Genomic DNA, 20,728 nt, shown 5'->3' with positions numbered 1-20,728 from the left:
ACTGTTAATATTAAATGTAGATTTGAAAACACATGGTTAAATTAAGTTACCTACCATTAGACAAATTCCCTCACAAAGTGACTTACACAAATTAAGAGAGATCTAAGAAATTACAATTACCCAACCTTCAAGGACATAAATGCTCCAGAAGAATCAAACGTTCCCATCTCCTCCTCTGCATCCTCCAGACACCATTCTGGCAAGCTGTCCTTTTCATCATCCATACTGCCACTACCAGAGCGCACACGTCTGTAAGCTCGTTCATCATCTCGATCTCGGTAATCAAAATCAAACCGTCTTCTGCGTTCTGTGGCTTCTCTCCAACCTGTAGAACGTGACCCACGTTAAAACGTTTGGAAAAAGTTTGTACACTAAGTAACACTAAAAATCATGTAAATGCTCAACAGCAACAATGCTATTAATAGTAAGGAACGTTAAACATGACCAAAAAAGGCCTCGGTTCACTGCCCTTTGTGTAGTGAACTTGTTCAACAGGGTAGATACACCATCAGCCTGAGCGTACCAATTAGGAATGAGAACTTGACCTTAGCTCCTATTTGTGATCATTATCCTGAAACGCCTAGTTGATTATAAGCATTATGGCAATTGTAATTGACAATGCTTTACCCATTTCTCTGCCTTAGCATTTTATACCTTTACAAATGTTTTTCTTTCCAACGTTCCTTTAGAAGTGCCTGCTCTGGATATGACAACTGTTCAAATGCATGGCATAACTCAAGCAAGGAACAGGTCAGAACTTTCAATACTCACAATGTCTATTCAGGTATCTTTAAGTAAAAGCTGCCCAAAGTGCAACTATTTTCCCTCTTTTTTCCTCCCTTTATGATGTGGAAACGAAGCCATTGGACTGGGGTGGGCACAGTAAGAAGTCTCACCATACAGGTTAAAGTTCAACAGGTTTATTTAGAATCACAAACTTTTGGAGTGCTGCTCACCTGAAGCTTAGGATTCCACATAAACCTATTGGACTTTAGCCTGGTGTTCTGAGGCTTCTAACTGTTCCTCCCTTCATACCTCATTATAAATGTAACCAAAGCAACAAATCATGCTCCAATATGGTAGTTACTTTTTTAACCTTTGGGCTGGTGTTTATAAAATTCTGTCTGAGGGATCACCAGTATTCTCTGTATATAAATGACAAATCTACACTGGATATATAGGAGTAAATTATGCTACATAAATCCACACAGCATGATTTTTCTATTAGCCAACTGCCTGTGGCATTGCTAATGGGGCTGAATTTTTGTCTGGTGATGTGGGAATGGGATAGGGCTGGGGGCGTGATGACACAAAACTTGGAGTTTTTTGCTCTAATTTAATTTGATGTGCTTTCTTGAGCTCACCAACACCTCTCCTTAGGTCAGGGTCATCATTATAAACCTGAGAGGAAATCTGAATATCCTCCCTCCCCACACATTCAACCTATTTTACATGGTGTGAGTTTTGGAAGGTCTAAAAACAAAACTTTGTTACAGAGTTTGTACTGCTGAGGAGTCAGGAACATTCTGATAGATAAGTGCTAAAAAGACCATATATTGTAGTTTGTGTTGCAATATTTCAACTGCATTAAATGTTTTAACTACAATGATTAAAGGGCTTGTCCTGCAAAGACAAAAACAGTGCTGGTCAATGTAATTAAGTGTTGAGATGTATCGGAGTAATTTTCTCATTCGGTAAGTGCTTCTGTACGTTCAAAACTGAAGAAAATATTGCTTGGAGTCTCTGGTGTGATGATCTGAAGTGACTGAAATACCAGAGCTGACTCGAATTGAAAAACCTTCAGCAGCTTGCATTTAAGGGGGGAAAAAACTAACAGCTGCTAGATCACTTCGAATTGATAAGATATCTGCTCTAGTTGCAGGAAAAAAGGTCATTCATTTCTTCAGTTTCAGACTTAAATATTATTAAAATTCGGCGCTGGCTACCATGATTACTTTTCAATAAAATGTTTTTCTAATAGACTCTACATTTCACATTTTCAAGGATTTTTATCATACTCGAGTTCATTATGAATGGTTGGCTGAGTTTCAACACTCTAGGTTCATTTGCTAAAAACATTCACATTTTTGTTGACAGTTCTTAAGATATTATAAAAGGAATATCTTTGATGTGATGGGTGACTTTTTTTAAAACAACAGAATGACCATATGGCTTTAATTTTTTGAATGACTTTTATGAATGAGTTTTTTCAATATGAAGGGTATTTGAATGACAACTCCACTATATTGTTAATTTTTTTAAGTGTCTGTTTCAAAGATATCCAAAGGTTTGCCCGTAGTAGATACTCTGAGTAGTTATGGAAAGGGGCATGGATGTATACAGAGTGGGTGGTGGGTGAGGTCTATGGGACACAAGAATGATGCTGGAAGTTGAGCTGCTGTCCCCGAGAACCAGGCAGGCCTTCTACCTATTTAGATATCACTTTAGGAGAATATACAAATAATGCACATCAAGGAACCGATGTCAAATGGAATGTGACCAACAGATAGTGAAGGTGTTGCAGCTTTTGTTGAGTAATGGAGGGTGCTCAATTCCTTCAGCAGATCTATCTGTTGAGTTATACTGCAATGCATAAGCCAAAAAAACACAAAATGGGAGAATAGCACCATTGGATTTAGTAAAGTAAAAACCTGAACAGCAGCCAAAAAATTATTTAAAAAGCAGCTGCGCTGCTGAATCTCGACAGAGTAAAGCCATAAGTTGTGGGGTTCTGTAAAAGATGGGGAACTTTAAAAGGATGACCACTAAATTCCCCAACATGAGGTGGAAGGCAACAGAAATCCTATTCAAACTTTTTAAACAAGGGATGGGATTATGCTTTGTAGATTTATCTGTTACAGAACCGGATAAAAAAGCGGTGAAAGTAAAGAAAGCCATTACAAATACAGTGAATACTTGGGGCCTCTCTATGGAGAATGACAATGCTGTTAAGCTGTGGGAAAACATGCTGGAAGAGTAACTTCATATAAAGGTGAACTTCAGAATACATTGACTGGAGCTGATGGTTTACAGAAAACCACCACAAGAATCAATTGATCAGTTTGTCAACAGGTTCCATGATAAGAGCAAGGACTAAGCTGTCTGGATGGATAATGGAGCCAGTCATTATTTTAATAACAATCAAAGTCTTCCAAAAAGACCTTTTAAAAGAAAAAAAAGTCACAGTCACAGAAGGGCAGCACAGTGGCATAGTAGTAGTTAGCACTGCTGCCTTACAGCACCAGCAGCCCGGGTTCAATTCTGGGCTTGGGTCACTCTGCAGAGTCAGCACATTCTCCCCATGTTAACATAGGTTTCCTCCAGATGCTTTGGTTTCCTCCCAAAGTTTGAAAGACGTGGTGGTTAGGGCATTGGCCATGCTAAATTCTCCCTCAGTGTAACTGAACAGGTGCTGAAGTGTGGCGACTAGGGGATTTTCACAGTAACTTCATTGCAATGTTAATGTAAGCCTACTTGTGACTAATAAATAAACTTTACTGATACACTACTAAAATATAACAGCAAAGATGAAGCCACTGTGGCTGGGACAACACCTGCAGAGCTCTGAAGAGTAATTCTGACTCAAAACATTGACACTATTCTCTCTCCATAGATGCTGAGGTTTTCTAGCATTTCTGTTTTTGTTTCAGATTCCAGCATCTGCAGCATTTTGCTTTTATCTATGGATACTGGTGGTTCATTTGCCAGAATAATCTTAAGAAATCTATGCTTTCAGGCCACCATCTGGAACATCCTTCCACCAGAGATTACTTTCCTGTTTTTCCAAGTCAGGGTCTGTTTCAGCAGCATATGGATAGAACTATAGAATGTTTCTGGATATATATACATTTCCAATGATGTTGTGGTAATAGGCAAAACCAAGAGTATGGCCAAAGTTTACACTCAATAATAGCAGCCGCTCATTGTGAAGGACTCGTCTGTGGATAGATTAATTGCTTCGATTCTATATATTCCAGTTCTGGGATCCATTCTGGCCACGCAAACTTAGGGGATGTGTAACATCTGCCTATTCACCAGACATGTATCTATTTGGTAAACTACTTATTATGGAAACTGACCACAAACCATTGGTGATGACTTGTCACAAGCCACTGATGAGTGCCCCACCCAGACTACAGAGATGTCTGATTAAAGTACAGGAATATAAACCCTAACTCTGTTACAAGATATATAGCAAAATGTGCTGGTTACCAAATCCAAAAGAAAAACTGTGAATGTTTTGCTAGACCTGTAAGCAGATAATGTAGCAATCAAAGTAGAGGATGCATTCAATGTAAATCTGATGAGTTTTGGTCAACACAAATATAAAATAGCAAGTGATCCATCATTGAAGTCATTGTGGAAGGTTTTTGGAGCTGGCTGGCCTTATACAGTGTAAAAAGTGCCAGTTGCCCCAAGATGTTTTTGGCTGTACAGAGATGAATGAGATATTTCAAAGTGGCATGATTTCCAAAGAAAAGCAGGAGTTTTCACTAGAACATATCATCAGTTTCACCAGGGGAATAAAGTAAATGAGACACCAAGCAAAGGAAATTCTGTATTGGCCAGGCATCAATGATATTGAGAAGGGAGTGACAATATGTGAAGCATATTAGAGGCACCACCACACCAATAAAATGAATCACCACACCCACACCAAGTTCCATCACAGCCTTGGCTCAAACTCGCAACAAATTTACTCACTGCCCATGGCAACAACTTTCTCCGAACGACCAATTATTTTTCCAAGATTCCAATCATCATATAGCTGAAGGATACCTCGAGTTTGGCCATGGCTGACGCAATATTGAGTTTGGTATGCCTGGAGAGATCATATCAAACAATGGGCTTCAATATACTGGTAGACCTTTAAGGGTTGGGTGCTAAATGGGGCACAAATCATATGTCAGTCTTGCCACACTATCTCACATCCAACAGTCACGTTGAGAGCATGCTTTGCACTATTGAGGCATTAATCGTGAAGTGCAGAGAAACAAAACAAGATCTCTATGTTACACATGAGGATGACAGCTTTGGACATGGGTTTACCATCACTAGCGGAATTCACATTTGCTAAGTAGATTAGGGCAACCTTGCCAAGCCAACAGTTGTCCAAATTCTCAGAGTGCAAAAGGAACTTCTTAAAAAAACAAGGAAGAGTGAAGACAGCACACAACCAACACATGGGTGTGGAACTGTCCACTCTGCATGTAAAACTGAAGGTTTGGGTCATACATAAGAGCACGGAAGCTGGCTACTGCGTAAGCAAGGCTTGCAGTGAGACTAGATCTGATGAGGCGCAGTACCAAATAGGGAAACCTTAAGGAGAAACAAAAACCAAGGAAGGGAACTGCTAGTTGTATAACACCCAGCACTCCAACCGTGTCTACAGCAGAGTCAAAGATGAACTCGGAAAGTGAAATTGTTTTCATGCAGTCATTCTCGTTCACCATTCTGATAATACACAGCTTGCCAATGCACCCATGAGTCCAGAATACCAGTGATGATTCACATATCAGACAAGTTATACCATCCTGAGATCTGAGAGGATTAGTAAACCACCTATACTTTATGCAAACTCTTGGATCTATCTTCCATGTAAATAGTTTTCCACATGTCTTAATGTATGCAATGCTAGCTTGGGGGTGGGGGGGTGCGGGGAGAAGGGGGGAATGTTGCGGTATCAGTAAGAGAATATGCAAATGATGCACACATCGCGGGAACAGGATTTGAAGCAGCAAGTGACCGGTAGTCAAATGGAGAGGGTGAAGCTGTTGCTTGCTGAATCCATACCACAGACCTGTCCAATGAGCTATCCTGTAATTTTACATATTCGTTGTATCCTTCAAATAAATCAAACCTACTTATAGGTTACCAATTGTGCGTGCGAATTTGATGAGTTTTCAAAACTAAGCCAGGAATACAACCAAGCCAGCCCCTTTTGTACACTCTTTTTGCATGGCATTACTCTTCACAAAACCCAAACCCTCACCAGCCATATCTCTCCAAGACTGAAATATGGCGGGAATGCATAGAGGAAGGTTCAGGTTTCAGAAGCCAGAAACAGACATAACTCATATTTTCCTAGGCTAAGTGAAACATTGGGCCAGGGAGTCAAAACCAAGCATAGTATTCAAGTTAACCAGATTTGAGTGTAGAGAAATAAAGGAATCAAGATTGCAGAGGACTCCAGAAGCACAGAAGGGGCTACTGGATGAGACAAGGTGACTAAAAGGTGGCAGAAGCATCTTAGATTTGAGGGGATGGGGGTGAGAGGGTGAGGAGCTCAGTGAAAAGATTTTCAGCACCAAGGAAAGAGAAGGGAGCCAGCAAACATTGTATGGATGTGCGAGGAGGCATTAAAATAACCTGTGATCAGTAATCTATTGCTGCTGCCAATTACAGCAGAAACAATATTCAATCCAAAGCAATGAGATTTCTTAGTTGGGAAAACTAAAACAACATACCACTCCCCACAGTTAGGCTGATGCTCCATGATCCACAGATCATCTAAATAGGGCACCTGGTTGCCAATTCACACAGGAACAAGTCACCCACTTCCTTTGGTTTACTGTAGGTTCCACCATCCATGCTTGGCAAATGGGCCAATGCTTCCATAGCTTCACAGCCAAGTAACCAAGGTCTCTGAGTTGCAGGAGTTCACAAGTAGAACAGGTAAAAATAGGCTATGATTCACAAAAAGACATGCAACCAGAAGGGCTGGTAAACCTGAATTCCAAATAACACAATAACAAAGGAATAGGTGCAGAGCCATCAAGTGGTAAAAGAGAGCAACTGCATGCAGAATTAGCCATAACTGAATACTGCAGGACAACACTGTACATCACTCAGTTCTACTAGCTAACATGCAATGTGACATCACAGCATCTAGAGAGTAACTCCAATTAAGTATTGTGACTCTGAATGGTACATTGCATTGCTAACCTGGAACCACTACATTGGAAGTAAGACTAAACATTAAATCATCATGCACAGAAATCTAGTGGAAATAAAATAATTAAAATGACCTTATATTCCACAGGAAGATGATATCTAACAGAATAATCTGATTGGCAAGGATTGGTAAATTTAACTTTAGTATAATATATATCATTTGGATAAATTGGCTATTTCCATCTATTTTCAAGTGAATTTATCACATTCATTATCTAGCATTTCAAATTATAAAGTAGCCTCAACACCTGACATATCTCAAGCTACAACATTGTACTGAACATTTTAAAATATTACCTTTAAATTTATTATTTCATCCTTATGTTGAGAGGTTTCTACAATGCAGCTATTTCACCAACAACCCCTGATTGGAATAAAGTCAGAGTCCTACTGTGCATGCTGTATGTTAATACATGAAGTACAGCATGACAGATGCCAAGCATTTTAGCATTAGTTGGCCAAAAATGTATTCAGCTCCCATACCTGGACTATGAGGTTGCCATCTGTCCCCTTCTCGACGAGGACCTGCTAAACGCCAACCTCCATCATCGTCCTCACCATTCTGCTCATCTCTGCAGACTCGCCAGTTTTCACTCTCTGAACGGGTGAATTCATGCTTTCTTGTTGATGATCCCAATTCTTCAAAAGTCGGTCTCCCTAAATACAAAAAGCATGAATCATAGAATCATAGAATCCGACAGTGCAGAAAGAGGCCGTTCGGCCCATCGCGTCCGCACCAACCACAATCCCACCCAGACTCTATCCCTTTAACCTGATGCATTTATCCTAGCTAGTTCCCCTGACACTAAGAGGCAATTTAGCATGACCAATCCAACTATCCTGCACATCCTTGGACTGTGGGAGGAAACAAGAGCTCCCGGAGGAAACCCAAAGTTTGCTATTTCTACCGACTGCTTATGCTGCATACAATCTAACAGATTATTAATTTCAAGAAATGAATCTTATTTTTGACCAGTTTTCTTCACTGTAGCCATCAGTGTCTGCCATGAACTTTCCAATGGGACGAAAAAGATAGTGTACCATACTCTGACAGGGCAGTGACAGAGCTGTTATTTTCCCTGGGTAAGGAATCTAGAATATGAAGACCAAGAGAAGGGGTAGCCTGCTTAGGGCTGAGATTGAGAAATCACAGAACCCCTACAGGGCAGAAGGAAGACATACAGCCCATCAAGTCTACACAAACTCTCTGACAGACCATCTTACCCAGGCCCACCCCCACCTTATTTCCTTAACACCATGCATTTACCCCACTAATCCCACTAACTTGGATATCTTGGGACTGCAGGAGGAAACCCGACCACCCAGAGGAAACCCACGCAGACACAGAGTGAACATGCAAACTCACATTGACACTCAAGGCCAGAATGGAACCTGGGTCCCTGGCACTGGTAGACTGCAGGGCTAACTAGTGAGCCGTCCTTAAATCTCTTCACGCAGAAAGTAGTGAATCTTTGGAATTCTCTACCAGTGGATTAAGAATGTTCCATCATTGAATGTAGATATCTGATCTCTCAGATTTGTGAGCAAGTGAGAGAGGGGAGGCAAAAGCAGCTGTGATTGTACAGAATGACAGAGTAGGCTCAAATGGCTATACAGTAATCACCATTTCCTTGAATTTCTTATGTTCTTTTGAATTTTAAGTGGTGTTGAGTTTTATTTCATGGGTTAATTAAGATATTCCAATTAAAGCATACAAAAAGATCCTAAACCACAACAATAAAACTTATCCATTATCCAAATCCAAACATTCCTGGATGCTTTACCAAAAAAAATACTGTTTTTACTTTCTCCCCTGCAAAGGACATTCATTAACTCACTGTGGGAAAGTTCCAGAAGGGAATTCCCTCAACCAGACATATCTTACGTGATCCTGAACAAGGAGTGGGAATTGGTGAACCAACCATGAGGGAAATATCACAGGCAAGCAAAGTTCTAAGATATGCTATTCAAACTGATAGAAAATTGATAGAAACCGGCCAACAATGTGCAAGACTATAGCTCTCCACATAATTAATTTAGAACACCCAAACCAAATTGGGATTTAAGTGGTTAATGCAAATCAATGATTAATAGGTGACTTGATAACAAATACTGTTCACCAATTACAATACTTTGTTACCTGTAATGTCCACTAGACAAGATTAAGTGCCCACAGCCTCTCAGTCTGGCTCAGCAGGTAGCTGAAGAAATGACAGTCAGCTTTCTGTTGAACATCTGAAAGACGTGCTGCTTAGGTGCAATGACCCAAACAGGTGCCGGACTAGGGGAATTTCACAATAACTTCATTGCAGTGTTAATATAAGCCTTACTTTTGACTAATAAATAAACTTTACTTTTTTACTTCAACTCACTCCCAGATTTATTATTAAATGGAGTTTGATTGTCATAACAATATTTTAAAGTTATTGATGTGCATGCACCCCAAGGTCAGGAATGGAGACCAGATCAAAAGATCTTCTGGTTTAGTATCCACAAATGCTTTATTTTCAGTGAACCACTTTTTCCCATATGCCTCAACGTTTTATCAAAAATTTCTTGTTGTCAGTGTATACTGACAACAGGTTGGCACAGTTGTTGGCACTGCTGCCTCACAGTGCCAGGGACCCAGGTTCAATTCCCAGGTTAGGTCACTGTCTGTGTGGGATTTGCACATTCTCCCCATGTCTGCATGGGTTTCCTCTGGGTGCTCTGGTTTTCTCCCATGGTCCAAAGATGTGTGGGTTAGGTGGATTAGCCATGCTAAATTGACCCTTCTGGGTCAATTTAAGATCTGGATGGGATTATGGTGAGTGCAGATTCAATGGGCCGAATGGCCTTCTCCTGCACTGTAGGATTCTATGGTACAAAAAGGATAATACAGCCATTGAAAGACCAAGAGAATTAAGGAATTGGATTGTAGGAGACTGTGCAATTAGTATGTTCTGATTGGAAAAGGATTGGGATATGATTTATTGTTCTTTTTAGCGTTTTTACAGCAACTACATAACATGGATCATGATGCGCTATTTTATCTGGTCTAGAGCAGTAGAGTGTTCAGACTCGACACAGCCTGAATTGCAACTCAATTCAAAATAAATCCACATAAAATAATAGTGTGGGGCCAGTCAATGAAACGGTTTTCTAAGGTGGAAGCCGTTAGCACTGATTGATTAAAATGAAAATTAGATTAATTTCAAATAATATTATGGGAAACAGTGATGAAGCATAGCCTGCTTGGAAGATCTAATGATTTTGAATCTGTTGTAGTCGAAATGATACAAATTAATTACCATGATTGGCCAACAACTCCATTATTGATTTATTATTGTCACATGTATTAACATAGTGAAAAGTAGTGTTTCTTGCGTTATATAGACAAAGCATACTATTCATAGAGAAGGAAAGAAAGAGTGCAGAATGTAGTGTTATAGTCATAGCTAGGGTGTAAAGAAAGATCAACATAATGCAAGGTAAGGCCATCTGAAAGTCTGACAGCAGCAGGGAAGAAGCTGTTCTTGAATTGATTGGTACATGACCTCAGACTTTTGTTATCTTTTTCCCAATGGAAGAAGATGGAAGAGACAATGTCCTGGGTGTGTGGGGTCCTTAATTATACTGGCTGCTTTGCCAAGGCAGCAATAAGTGTAGACAGAGTCAATGGATAGGAGGCTGGTTTGTGTGATGGTTTGGGCTACATTCACGACATTGTCATTCCCTGCAGTCTTGGGCTGAGCAGAAACCATACAAGCTGCGATACAACCAGTAAGAATGCTTTCTATGGTGCATTTGTAAAAGTTGGTGAGAGCGTGCTACTGCAGGATGCCGGTGAAATAAAGAGTTTTTTTTGAGATTCCTATATTTAACAAAAATTTTAAAAGGAAACACCACACACAATCAGAATTTGCTGCCAAAACAAAGTTAATGGGCACCGTTAGTTGGAATAAATAGTCCAACTTAAAGCAAGCAGATGCACAGTTAAATATCAATATCCAACATTTGCCGCTTGTGTCATGCTGTTCCGAAAACAGCATCCTCAGCCTGCCTCCTTTTTAATGAGCCCGCTGTATTTGCCCATTAATCTTGCCCCAGAAAATCAAGTTAGACATTTTAATGCCATGTTAATTATTTCTGTTTTCTTAACTATTGTGTGGGGTCTCACCCCTTCAAGCTTTGAATTTTTCATGGAGATAAGTCGTATTTAACATTTAATTTTTTTCCTTAATCCAATTTTTTCCTACTTTATTTTGCCGGTATGTTTGATCTGATGTTGAATTCATCTTTCTCCTCAGTCCTTTCTGTACCCGTTTCCAAATCCTTAAATCTAATTGATTGTGGAAATACTTTGTTGGTTGCCCTGTTCACTCAAGTGCCAAATTTCACTTGTGGTGGCATCAACAACTTTGTGTCAGAAAAATATTTTGAAAACAGTAGAAATATATCTAATTAATGAACATTTTTGTCCTGCTACTGTAAACTAATTTATTGCATTTATCAAAACCACTACATTTAAAGAAAAGCTGACATGAAGAGAATGCTGCTTTTGTTAGTCTTTAAAGCATGCTCTTACAATTTTTGTGGCAACCAAGATTAGCTAAAATTAAAGCAAAATACTGCAGATGCTGGAAATACTAAGCAGATCTGGCAGCATCTGTGGAGAAAAACAGAGTTAACTTTGAGTCCAAATTCCTTTGGACCAGATACGTTAACTCAAACACTGATTTCTGACCAAATGCTGGCAATGAGAATTTAAGTGCAAGGGTCAAGAACCCAAATTATCAGTGAATGCTTAGACAGTGACAGAAAATAAACATTGTAGTCTTACTATAGGCTTCTGCACTATGTTTTAGTCAAGTAAGCATGTGTTTTTGGTTGAACACAAACTTGCACACAAATTCAGCATAGATTTTACAGCATCTTTTGACCAATTAATCCTAAACTGAAATATTTGTTATCGCAGCCGTGACATGCATCACTCAACTTTAGGTGAAGTAGCGAACATTTTTTGAATGAAGACACACTTTACTGACTTTTTAATATCTTATCTAAACAAATTAGGATCAGAAGAATCATTGGCTAATTAAACAGTTTTAAATCTCCCCAAGTTGAATGGCAGGTATTGTTCAAAGCTGCAATGCAAGTTAGTTCCCTAAAATCCCAAACATGCAAGTGCCAAATTTGAAAGTTAATTGGCTAAAGATTGAATCACAACCTGTCAGCTACACAAGAAGTCACCAGAATTCTGAACACTCATCAAATTATGTAATCCAATGCCTAGCCAAGTCTTTCAGCCTTACTGCTTGGGCGAGTATTTCATTTTTTTTGTTGTAGTTTCAAAGTAGGAGGATTGCATGCATCGTGTTTATGCAGCACCAATTTGCACGTGCAATTCTGATCAAAGTTTCTGGCTGAACAGGTTCCTTAGAGCAAGACAGAAACAAAAGCAGGGTCAAAATTTTGAACGGCTATTCCTTATTTTGTCCTCTCACTTTTGCTTTGGCTGTGCAGAGCAAGGAAATAGTGGACTTCAGTGAAATACTGGAACTATTCCCGTAGGAACAATAAAATCAACAAAAAGCAAATGTGCTGTCCTAGGCAATGCCACTAAATGTAAGTGATAGATTTTAATTTTGAATGTATGGCAAAGTTGGCATTGTAGATCAGCCTACACATTATAAACGCCACTAGATTTCCTCTGGCCACAGAGAAAAATAAACAGCAGTTTGATTCCAAATGCAGCTTATCTATTAATTCCATCTTTCCACCTGATTGTGAAATTTAATAACTACTCCATATGTCTTGTGCAGCCGATCAAGGTTACTGCCCCAATGAAAGGTTACTTTCAAGGCTGATCCATGTCCCTGCTAATCTAACATCTTCTCAACTTTGAGCTATGAAAAGGACCCACGTACTTCACTGATACCATATTTCAACCAATAACGAGACTAAGTTGTAGGCCTCCACTCTCACAGAAGAATGCAACAATGGGAATGAACTAATGCAAGGGGAAGGTGGGCAAGCATATAGCATGAAAATAGGTAAAGTTGCACTTAAAAAGTTGGTCAAGCACAAGAGCAAAAATGGCACCCAACTCTGATGGCGTTGATCTTGGAATGTCAGAGGTGCCATTGCAGAGCCTAGGAGCACAAATATACCTGGATGTGTAAATTGCAAAGAACTGGCAAACTGGCAATGTAGCATCCTTGTTTGGCAAAGGGATAAACTTAGTAGTTTAAACTTAAACACCTGCAGCAGGTAAAAGTCAAGAGGCTATCATGAAATAAAAGCTTGACACACATAAAACTATCATTCCTATTTTGTGTCATGTGTATTAAAAAGTAATCTGAATTAGTTATTTATGTCGTTGTTATTTGTGGTAGCTCGTTAGGCACAAACTGAATGCCATGGTCCTTGCAGTCCAAAAATGGAATAGATTTGAAAAGTGCTGGTTAGAAAGCGCTTTGCAATGTTCAGAGGTTATGAAAAGCACTATAAAGTGCAGGTCCTCTCTATCTAAATTATATAAATACTCTACACATTCCAAGTGTGAATTCCAGCTCCTCACAGCTAATGCACCAAGCAGACACTGTTCAAACATCTAATGCAAGTTACCTCATGTGCTGCACCCAACATTCCAAACATGTAGGTACCAAATTTGAAAGTTATTCATTAGAAATTGAATCTCAATATGTCAGCCACATTTAAAAAGGGGCAAGTAAAATTCCTGAATTTTTAATTTTCATCTGTCAGTTAGCCCACTGGCCAGCTAAGTCCCTAAATCTTGCAACTAGGAAAATAATATTTTAGTTAACTGTATCCTCTCCAAGTGGGAGAACGGCAGTGAATTCACCCAGACGTTCTCGCCAGAGGGAGCATATGCTACTGACCCCACTCCCATTTTAAATTGTACACGAGGGAACAGCCAAAAGTATACCAGTGTTATAGGACAAACTTCCCAAATTTGCCTTTACTGCTTCCTGGAGGACAATCAACCCTATGGAACCATTTCTGAAGTTTAGATTTTCTGGGGTCAGGTATAAATTGGCACTCTGGAACCTCCGATGCCACTGCAACACTCAACAGCAGTGAACATTTAAGCACTCACTATGCATTGTGATTGTAGGGTCTAAGCCATCATAATCAGCACTCTGAAGCTTTGATCAAAGTTTTGAGCTGAACAGCTTCACCAGGACAGGATAAAGAAAGTAGCAGGGTCAAGTCCTTAAGAGTTTTGTACGACCACTACGCTATGAGTGTAACTCCTACACTACTTCACCTTTCCCTTCGTTGTGACCATACAAGCAGGAAAACTGTCCCAAAGGGACAATAAAAGCAACAAAAAGCAGATGTGCTTTCTTAATCAAGGTGTGACACGTAAGTGGTCAGCAATGCAGGGCAAAAATGCACATGCAATAAGTAAGTTATACAGATCTACATAACCATTGTTAACTGAACAGTTAACTAATTAAAATTATTGCCTCTAAAGTACTGTATAGCTAACTGAAAGAATTACTATTCTCAACTATTAAAATGGATCTAATCTCAGCACTAATAGGGCCAAAGTTGCAGCAATTAACTGTCACCATGCTGTCTGGTCATAGCTCCCTCTGGGCTGTGTCATTGGAGATGGGCTGGTAATCTTCAGGGCATTCACAGATCAAGTGCAAAGCCCTCCTGCCTTTGTAGTACATACAGGTATGAAGATGGCCAGCCCATCTCTAGTGACATAGCCCAGAGGGAGCCAAGATCAGACAGTATGGCAACAGTTAATTGCTGCAACTCTGGCCCAATTTCAGATTATGAATTTGAGATTAGATTCAATTTAATAGTTAAGTGTAATACAATTCACTACCGTAGGCTATACAATATTCTACATTCGAGAATTTAATTAATTTTCACTGTTTAACTTAACAATGGTTATATAGATACCTGCATAGCTTATTTATTGCATGTACATTTTTCCCTCCCTTCACTGATCATTCACACACGACACCTATTCCTGTTAGTGGAACAAAGCATCCAAGTTTCTAATTTCTCAAAAGCTATCGATATTGCTCTGCAATTGCAGAGAGGGAGGTACAGTTCAATAATAAGGTCAGGAGAGATTTAAGTTTGACAGCGTTCCTTTGAATTAACTTGTGTGAGAAGCTGAATGCCACAATGATCAAAGTTTAACAACATTTTGCTTGAACTTCAGATATGCCATTCATCTTAATGTTATTTAACAAGCTAAGTGATTACAACAAATGCTAGCAGAAACTGGAAAAGGTGACCTGCCTCTGATGAGAACTGTTTTACCAAAAGTAATGAGGATCCTACATTGCTTTCAGAGGGGTAGTGGAGGAGGAAATTTGACATACAGTAATTCTCCAATAAATATTAACCTGAGTCACCTAACGACATAAATACAACCTGACAAGTCTCTCAATTTCAGCCCTTTTAATTGGCCACATGTTGGCAAAATGGCTGGCTTTATTAGTTCTAAAAAGAAGCAGCTGATTATATAGTACATAACCCATGTAACTCTATAAAAGAGTACCATGTAAGACTGCACACACAAGCCTCATCTTCAGTGTTCACTGCCTTAATATTTTTGCATTCATCAATCAAGCGGCAAGCCAGATTTACAAGCAGTAACATACTTGTAAAACTTCCATATTTTGGTAAGTACCTAATATTGTGAAATGTTAATTTGTTAAATTTGTTAAACTATATTTCATTTTAGAAGACTGCATGTCATGAATGACCAGACTTAATAACGTGCACACATAAATACCTAACTTTAATATAAATCTTTATAAAATGACCAATTTTTGAGACATTTTCTTCAGATTTACAAATATGAAGAATCAAGAATTGATATTTAAATCCAGATAAACATTTATTTATAAAGTAAAAATTACAATTTTAAGTAACCTTTAAAACAAACCTCTGATGTATATTTGATGCAAATAAAATTCAGTTCTGATAGGAACCCATTTCACTAAAGCTGCTTTGTTGGGGAGGGGGTGGGGTAGAAGCTTAATTCACTTCCGTACTAAACATTTACCTGAGCTACCTAACATCATAAATAGAACATAAGAAGTCTCACCATTTCAATCCATTTAATTGGCCACCTGTAGGCAAAATGCCTAACCTTATTAGGGCTAAAACGAAACAATAGCTCATATTCTATATACTCACATTCCTAACCCATGTAACTGTATAATGAAGATCAACATAACAGTGCAAACACAAGTCTTATCTTGTGTCCACCGCAATAAACAGATTTGCGTTCATTTGTAAAACTGCAAATGAAATTTGCAAGCAAGAAGAAATCTGTAAAACTTCCATATTTCGGTAAGTACCTGATTTTATGAAATGTTAGCTTATTGAAGTATACTTCATCTTATAAAACTAGATGACACACATCAAACAATAATTTGCTTGTGTAAATCACTAACTTTAAGAGATCATGTTTACACAATCATTTTCTGATACTTAAGGTTAAGGTTACATTCAATGCACAAGACTTAAATGCAAACTTAAGCATCAATAATTCAACTTTAAAGCTATATTAACATTTAATGTTAAGCAAGAAACAAGCACAATCTTAGTATCTTTCGAAACAAACTTCTGGCTTTAATTCAGGGGAAAAAAACTTTAATTTTGAAACAGTAAATTCGCTTGCACCCCTATTCAAAGTCCCTGGAAGATCAATTTATTACATATAAATGTTAACAAGTTAAATTCAACTTTTAAAGTCAATTTAATTCATATCTGTATCATGACACTAGGTGATACAGTTTTACATAAAACACATCTTATCATAAAACTCAAAAAAACTATTCAGCTGAAATTTAAAACTGCATTTGGTGTATCAAGTAGTCGCAAACTGTATGTGCCTCATTACTCAAAGTCAAGGTCTTATGTTTCACAAAGTAAACATGGAAATTTTCATTTTGGATAACAATTGATCTTTCAGTTTATATTCAATATACTACAATGAATTGAACATGATTTAAGTACAAATCAACATTCAAGCCACAATTCTACAATATACTGTTGCCAACAAACTTATAATTGCAAAATATATCTTTTTCTTCAGTAGGATCTATTTTAAAGAATCAAAGAAAATCAATGTCAATTTTATTAAGCTAACCTAAAAACTTTGCAATATAAATCAGGAACCTAAATTGAAAAGAACTTTCCATGAACGCCTCCAAATTGAAGGGGAAAAAAATTCAATATTATCTAAAAGATTCATACTCAGTCTTGCCAATCTCAGCACAGGCTATATAACTACAGGCAATCCACACAAACTCAGGACATTGATCTTATTGAATGGCGGGGCAGGCTCGAAGGGCTAGATGGCCTACTCCTGCTCCTATTTCTTATGTTCTTATGTTTAGATCAAACAGCTCTATGTAGAGTTCCGTAACTAGAATTAAAAAGTTCATTGTATCTGCAGCATTTCTCTAATTTGAAGCACATGGAGCCTTCTAAACTACTATTTGCACTATAGCTGCATCAATACATTTGATATTAAAAAGAACAGAATTATTAAAGATCCAAGAAACACTGTGGATGTTTAAACCTGAATATTGGAGAAAACTTTATTCCAAATAAATCAACAAAGAGAACATAATTCTGAAATTGACCATTAATATAACTTCAGCAAGGCACAAACCAATCAAGTTTGCCCACTGCAACTACTTTAGTGAATAAAAACCAAGGCTAGCAGGTTAAGGAAACTTCCACTAGTCAAGTCTTAGACTACTACTCAATGAAACTGATGTTAATAAAGCAAAAAATGCTCAGTGAACATGTTTGTTACATTTACACAGAATTAAAATGCTTTTCAAATCAGATCCTTACCACATGACATTTAGAAGCCCTTCAGTGCTGAAGGAGGCCATTCGGCCCATCGAGTCTGCACTGAACAATCCCAATACCCATAACCCCAAACATTTACTCTAGCTAGTCCTCTGACATCAAGGGGCAATTTGGCAAACTGAGGGGCTATATAATAAATTTTCATTTATCACTGTTTATTTAAATTTTGATATACCATCCATATCTGACATTGAACTACTATCACACCACTCTGTCCTTTGAGATATAGAATTTAACATCAAGCTAATGTATACAAAAAGGATCAATAAAAATTTGAAAAAAATACACGATCTGAAAACTTGACAACGAGGATCCTTCCTAACCACTTCAAAATTTCAAAGAAGAAAATTAATTTTTTTTTATAAATTCACTTCCAAATGCGCACTCTCAAAATACTGCAATAAGAATTTCAGGGAAACACAAGCCCATGCCCCATCAAATAACCAGATGAATTGAACTGAAAGAGTGCATGAAATCTATTCATTAGGATGGAACTGCTTATGTAGTATAGAAAAAAGGTTAATAAGTAAATAAGTTAATAAGTAAATAGGTAAATAAGTAATCCTGCAAATCCACAACACAAGTAATTGCTAAAAAGACAAATATAGATAATGAGATGATAATTGAACTCCCAGTAGTTGCAAATACTAACATTCTGACAATATGTTCTACAGCTAATCCAGGAGAGCAAAATAATGGACATGGTTTTCAATGATAGTGACGAAAAAGTCACTGCGCCACTTGTAGCATTTCGGTACAAAAGAATCATCACTAAGAATGGGCACAGCAATCTCAAGATGGAGTCCCTCAGCGGAAAAAGCATTGTACACCTAAAAGATATCTGGTCAATCTTAGTGGAAATGAGATGGCGCTGGATGTTACTGACGTTTTCAGGAGCTTTTGTTGCTCATTGGCTCTTCTTTGCCTGCTTTTGGTACTTATTGGCATATACAAATGGTGATTTAGATCTGCTCGATCATAACAACCCTCCAGAAAACCACACCATCTGTGTGAAATATATCGACAGCTTCACAGCAGCCTTCTCATTCTCCCTGGAAACTCAGCTTACAATTGGTTATGGAACCATGTACCCTGATGGTGACTGTCCAGCTGCCATTGCACTTCTTGCAATCCAGATGCTGCTAGGACTCATGGTGGAAGCTTTAATTACAGGTAATTATTCTTTAAAAGAATATAATTCAAGAGAAATGCTTCTCTGAATTTTATTATATAATCTCAGCAGATTTTGAAGGTCTGAATGACTGAATTATCTGCAACTACTAAACCATTTTAAAGAATTGTGGATATGCAGTCAGGGCATGTAACGGCTTATTAAATACTGTAGCTTCAAACAATGAAAAAATATCTTTACAATGCCTTCATGTATATATATCTGATCTTTTTAAATAGCATGAAAGTTATTGATTGCACAGTCACTTTATATTAAGACAATGGCTTGGGACATTCATTAAATTGCTTACAAAGGGATGAGGATTTGATTCTGGGGTCATAATGTACGATATACGTTAGCACTAATAATATGCTAGTGTCTCATAGTAGAAATAATTTTTCCAGAAAGTTTACTTATTAAAGTTAATTTTTTTTTTTACAGGTGCCTTTGTGGCAAAGATTGCCAGACCAAAGCTTAGAGCAACTGCAATTAAATTCAGTTACTTTGCTACTGTTGGAAACCGTGAAGGGGAGCCTTGTTTGATGTTTAGAGTAGCCAACATCAGACAAAGTCCATTAACACGCGTTAAAGTAACTGCCATTCTATACCAAGAGTACAAAAACCAACACCTTCATCAGACAAACCTCGACTTTCACGTCGACAACATGAACTCAAACGAGAGTCCATACCTTGTCTTTCCACTTATGTTCTGCCACACCATCAATCAAAACAGCCCTCTTTATCCACTGATTCAAGGAAAGATGCCAGCCTACTATGAGATAGTAATTTTCTTGACAGCAGAACAGGAAGATACAGGAGAGACTTGCCAAAAGAGAACCTCCTATATTGCTGAGGAAATTCAACTCAGTCAACAGTTTGCCTCTGTAATAAGCTGCACTTCCAAAGGTTACTACAAAATTACCATGGAAAACTTTGACAAGACAGTTCCTGGATTCCCTGTGCTTCTTCATCCAAAGGATGCTAAGCAGAATGATTTTGTTGTCAGCATCAACGGTGATCATACTGACACTATATTATTCAGAGACAGTGCTGTCTGAATAATTACTAACTTTTAAAGGGCCACCAGGAAATACCCAATGACAAAACTGCTGCCATTGTTAGGAAAAGCAGTTTAAGATCTGTAAGCTGAAAATGGTTTGAATATTTTATTTTTAAAAATCAACTGCCGTAAGTTATAGTCCTAAAATGTAACCAAGGATCTGGGTCTTTGAGGTCAGTCATTAACAGTAGGATAAGATGATCATTTGATCACCACCTAAATAGAAAATAGTATGTTGGATGAAGTTTGCAACTAAGCAATCTTGAAATGCAATGGTCAATCTTTACACAGTTTATTTCAGCCAGTACTATTTCTGCAATCTATTTTCAAGATCTGGTTTGCCAGTACAGTGGAGCTTTATTATGCATGTATGTTTGTGGAACTGCAGAGGTCTGGGATGAGTGGCAGTTAACAAAGTTAGTTTAACAATGTGAAAGAAAAAAAATTAGGAATAATGGTACACAATGTCCAAATAATTAGAATTATTTCTAATAGGCATAAAAACTATTACTTGCTATATTTCAAGTTCTAAACTTTGGTACAACCAATTTATTGCACCAGCCATGTGAAAATCACAGCTAAATTGTCAAAAACCACACAATGATTTGATTTTTCATTTCTGACACTGAAATTAAATATCAATAGACCACCTTGCAAGTACAAGAAAATAT

At 38.0% G+C, this 20,728-nt stretch overlaps 2 protein-coding genes across 2 annotated transcripts in view; one reads left to right on the top strand and one right to left on the bottom strand.

Annotated features, from left to right (window-relative positions):
• The window catches only part of gigyf2 (GRB10 interacting GYF protein 2), a 148,975-nt gene that overhangs the window by 73,690 nt on the left and 54,557 nt on the right, over positions 1 to 20,728 (bottom strand). Inside the window, exons 10-11 of the mRNA XM_080185567.1 lie at positions 7,438 to 7,611; positions 126 to 325 (exon numbers count right to left, since the gene is read on the bottom strand). Coding sequence (XP_080041693.1) covers positions 126 to 325; positions 7,438 to 7,611 — 374 coding nt within the window. The remainder of the gene's footprint in view (positions 1 to 125; positions 326 to 7,437; positions 7,612 to 20,728) is intronic.
• Positions 18,522 to 20,055, top strand: kcnj13 (potassium inwardly rectifying channel subfamily J member 13). Its single transcript, XM_080185566.1, has 2 exons — positions 18,522 to 18,999; positions 19,439 to 20,055. Exons 1-2 carry the CDS (start codon positions 18,522 to 18,524, stop codon positions 20,053 to 20,055), a joined length of 1,095 nt encoding a protein of 364 aa, XP_080041692.1.

This window comes from Carcharhinus amblyrhynchos, chromosome 3, assembly GCF_965287045.1.
Source record: "Carcharhinus amblyrhynchos chromosome 3, sCarAmb.v2.hapA, whole genome shotgun sequence".
In the NCBI taxonomy this organism is placed as follows: domain Eukaryota; kingdom Metazoa; phylum Chordata; class Chondrichthyes; order Carcharhiniformes; family Carcharhinidae; genus Carcharhinus; species Carcharhinus amblyrhynchos.
This window is presented reverse-complemented; position numbering and strand designations above follow the sequence as displayed.

Excerpts from the sequence above, each read along its gene's own strand:
- kcnj13 (XM_080185566.1), top strand. The coding sequence starts at position 18,522 with ATGGACATGGTTTTCAATGATAGTGACGAAAAAGTCACTGCGCCACTT. Across the intron at positions 19,000-19,438 it reads GGTGGAAGCTTTAATTACAG|GTGCCTTTGTGGCAAAGATT; the intron begins GTAATTATTCTT and ends TTTTTTTTACAG.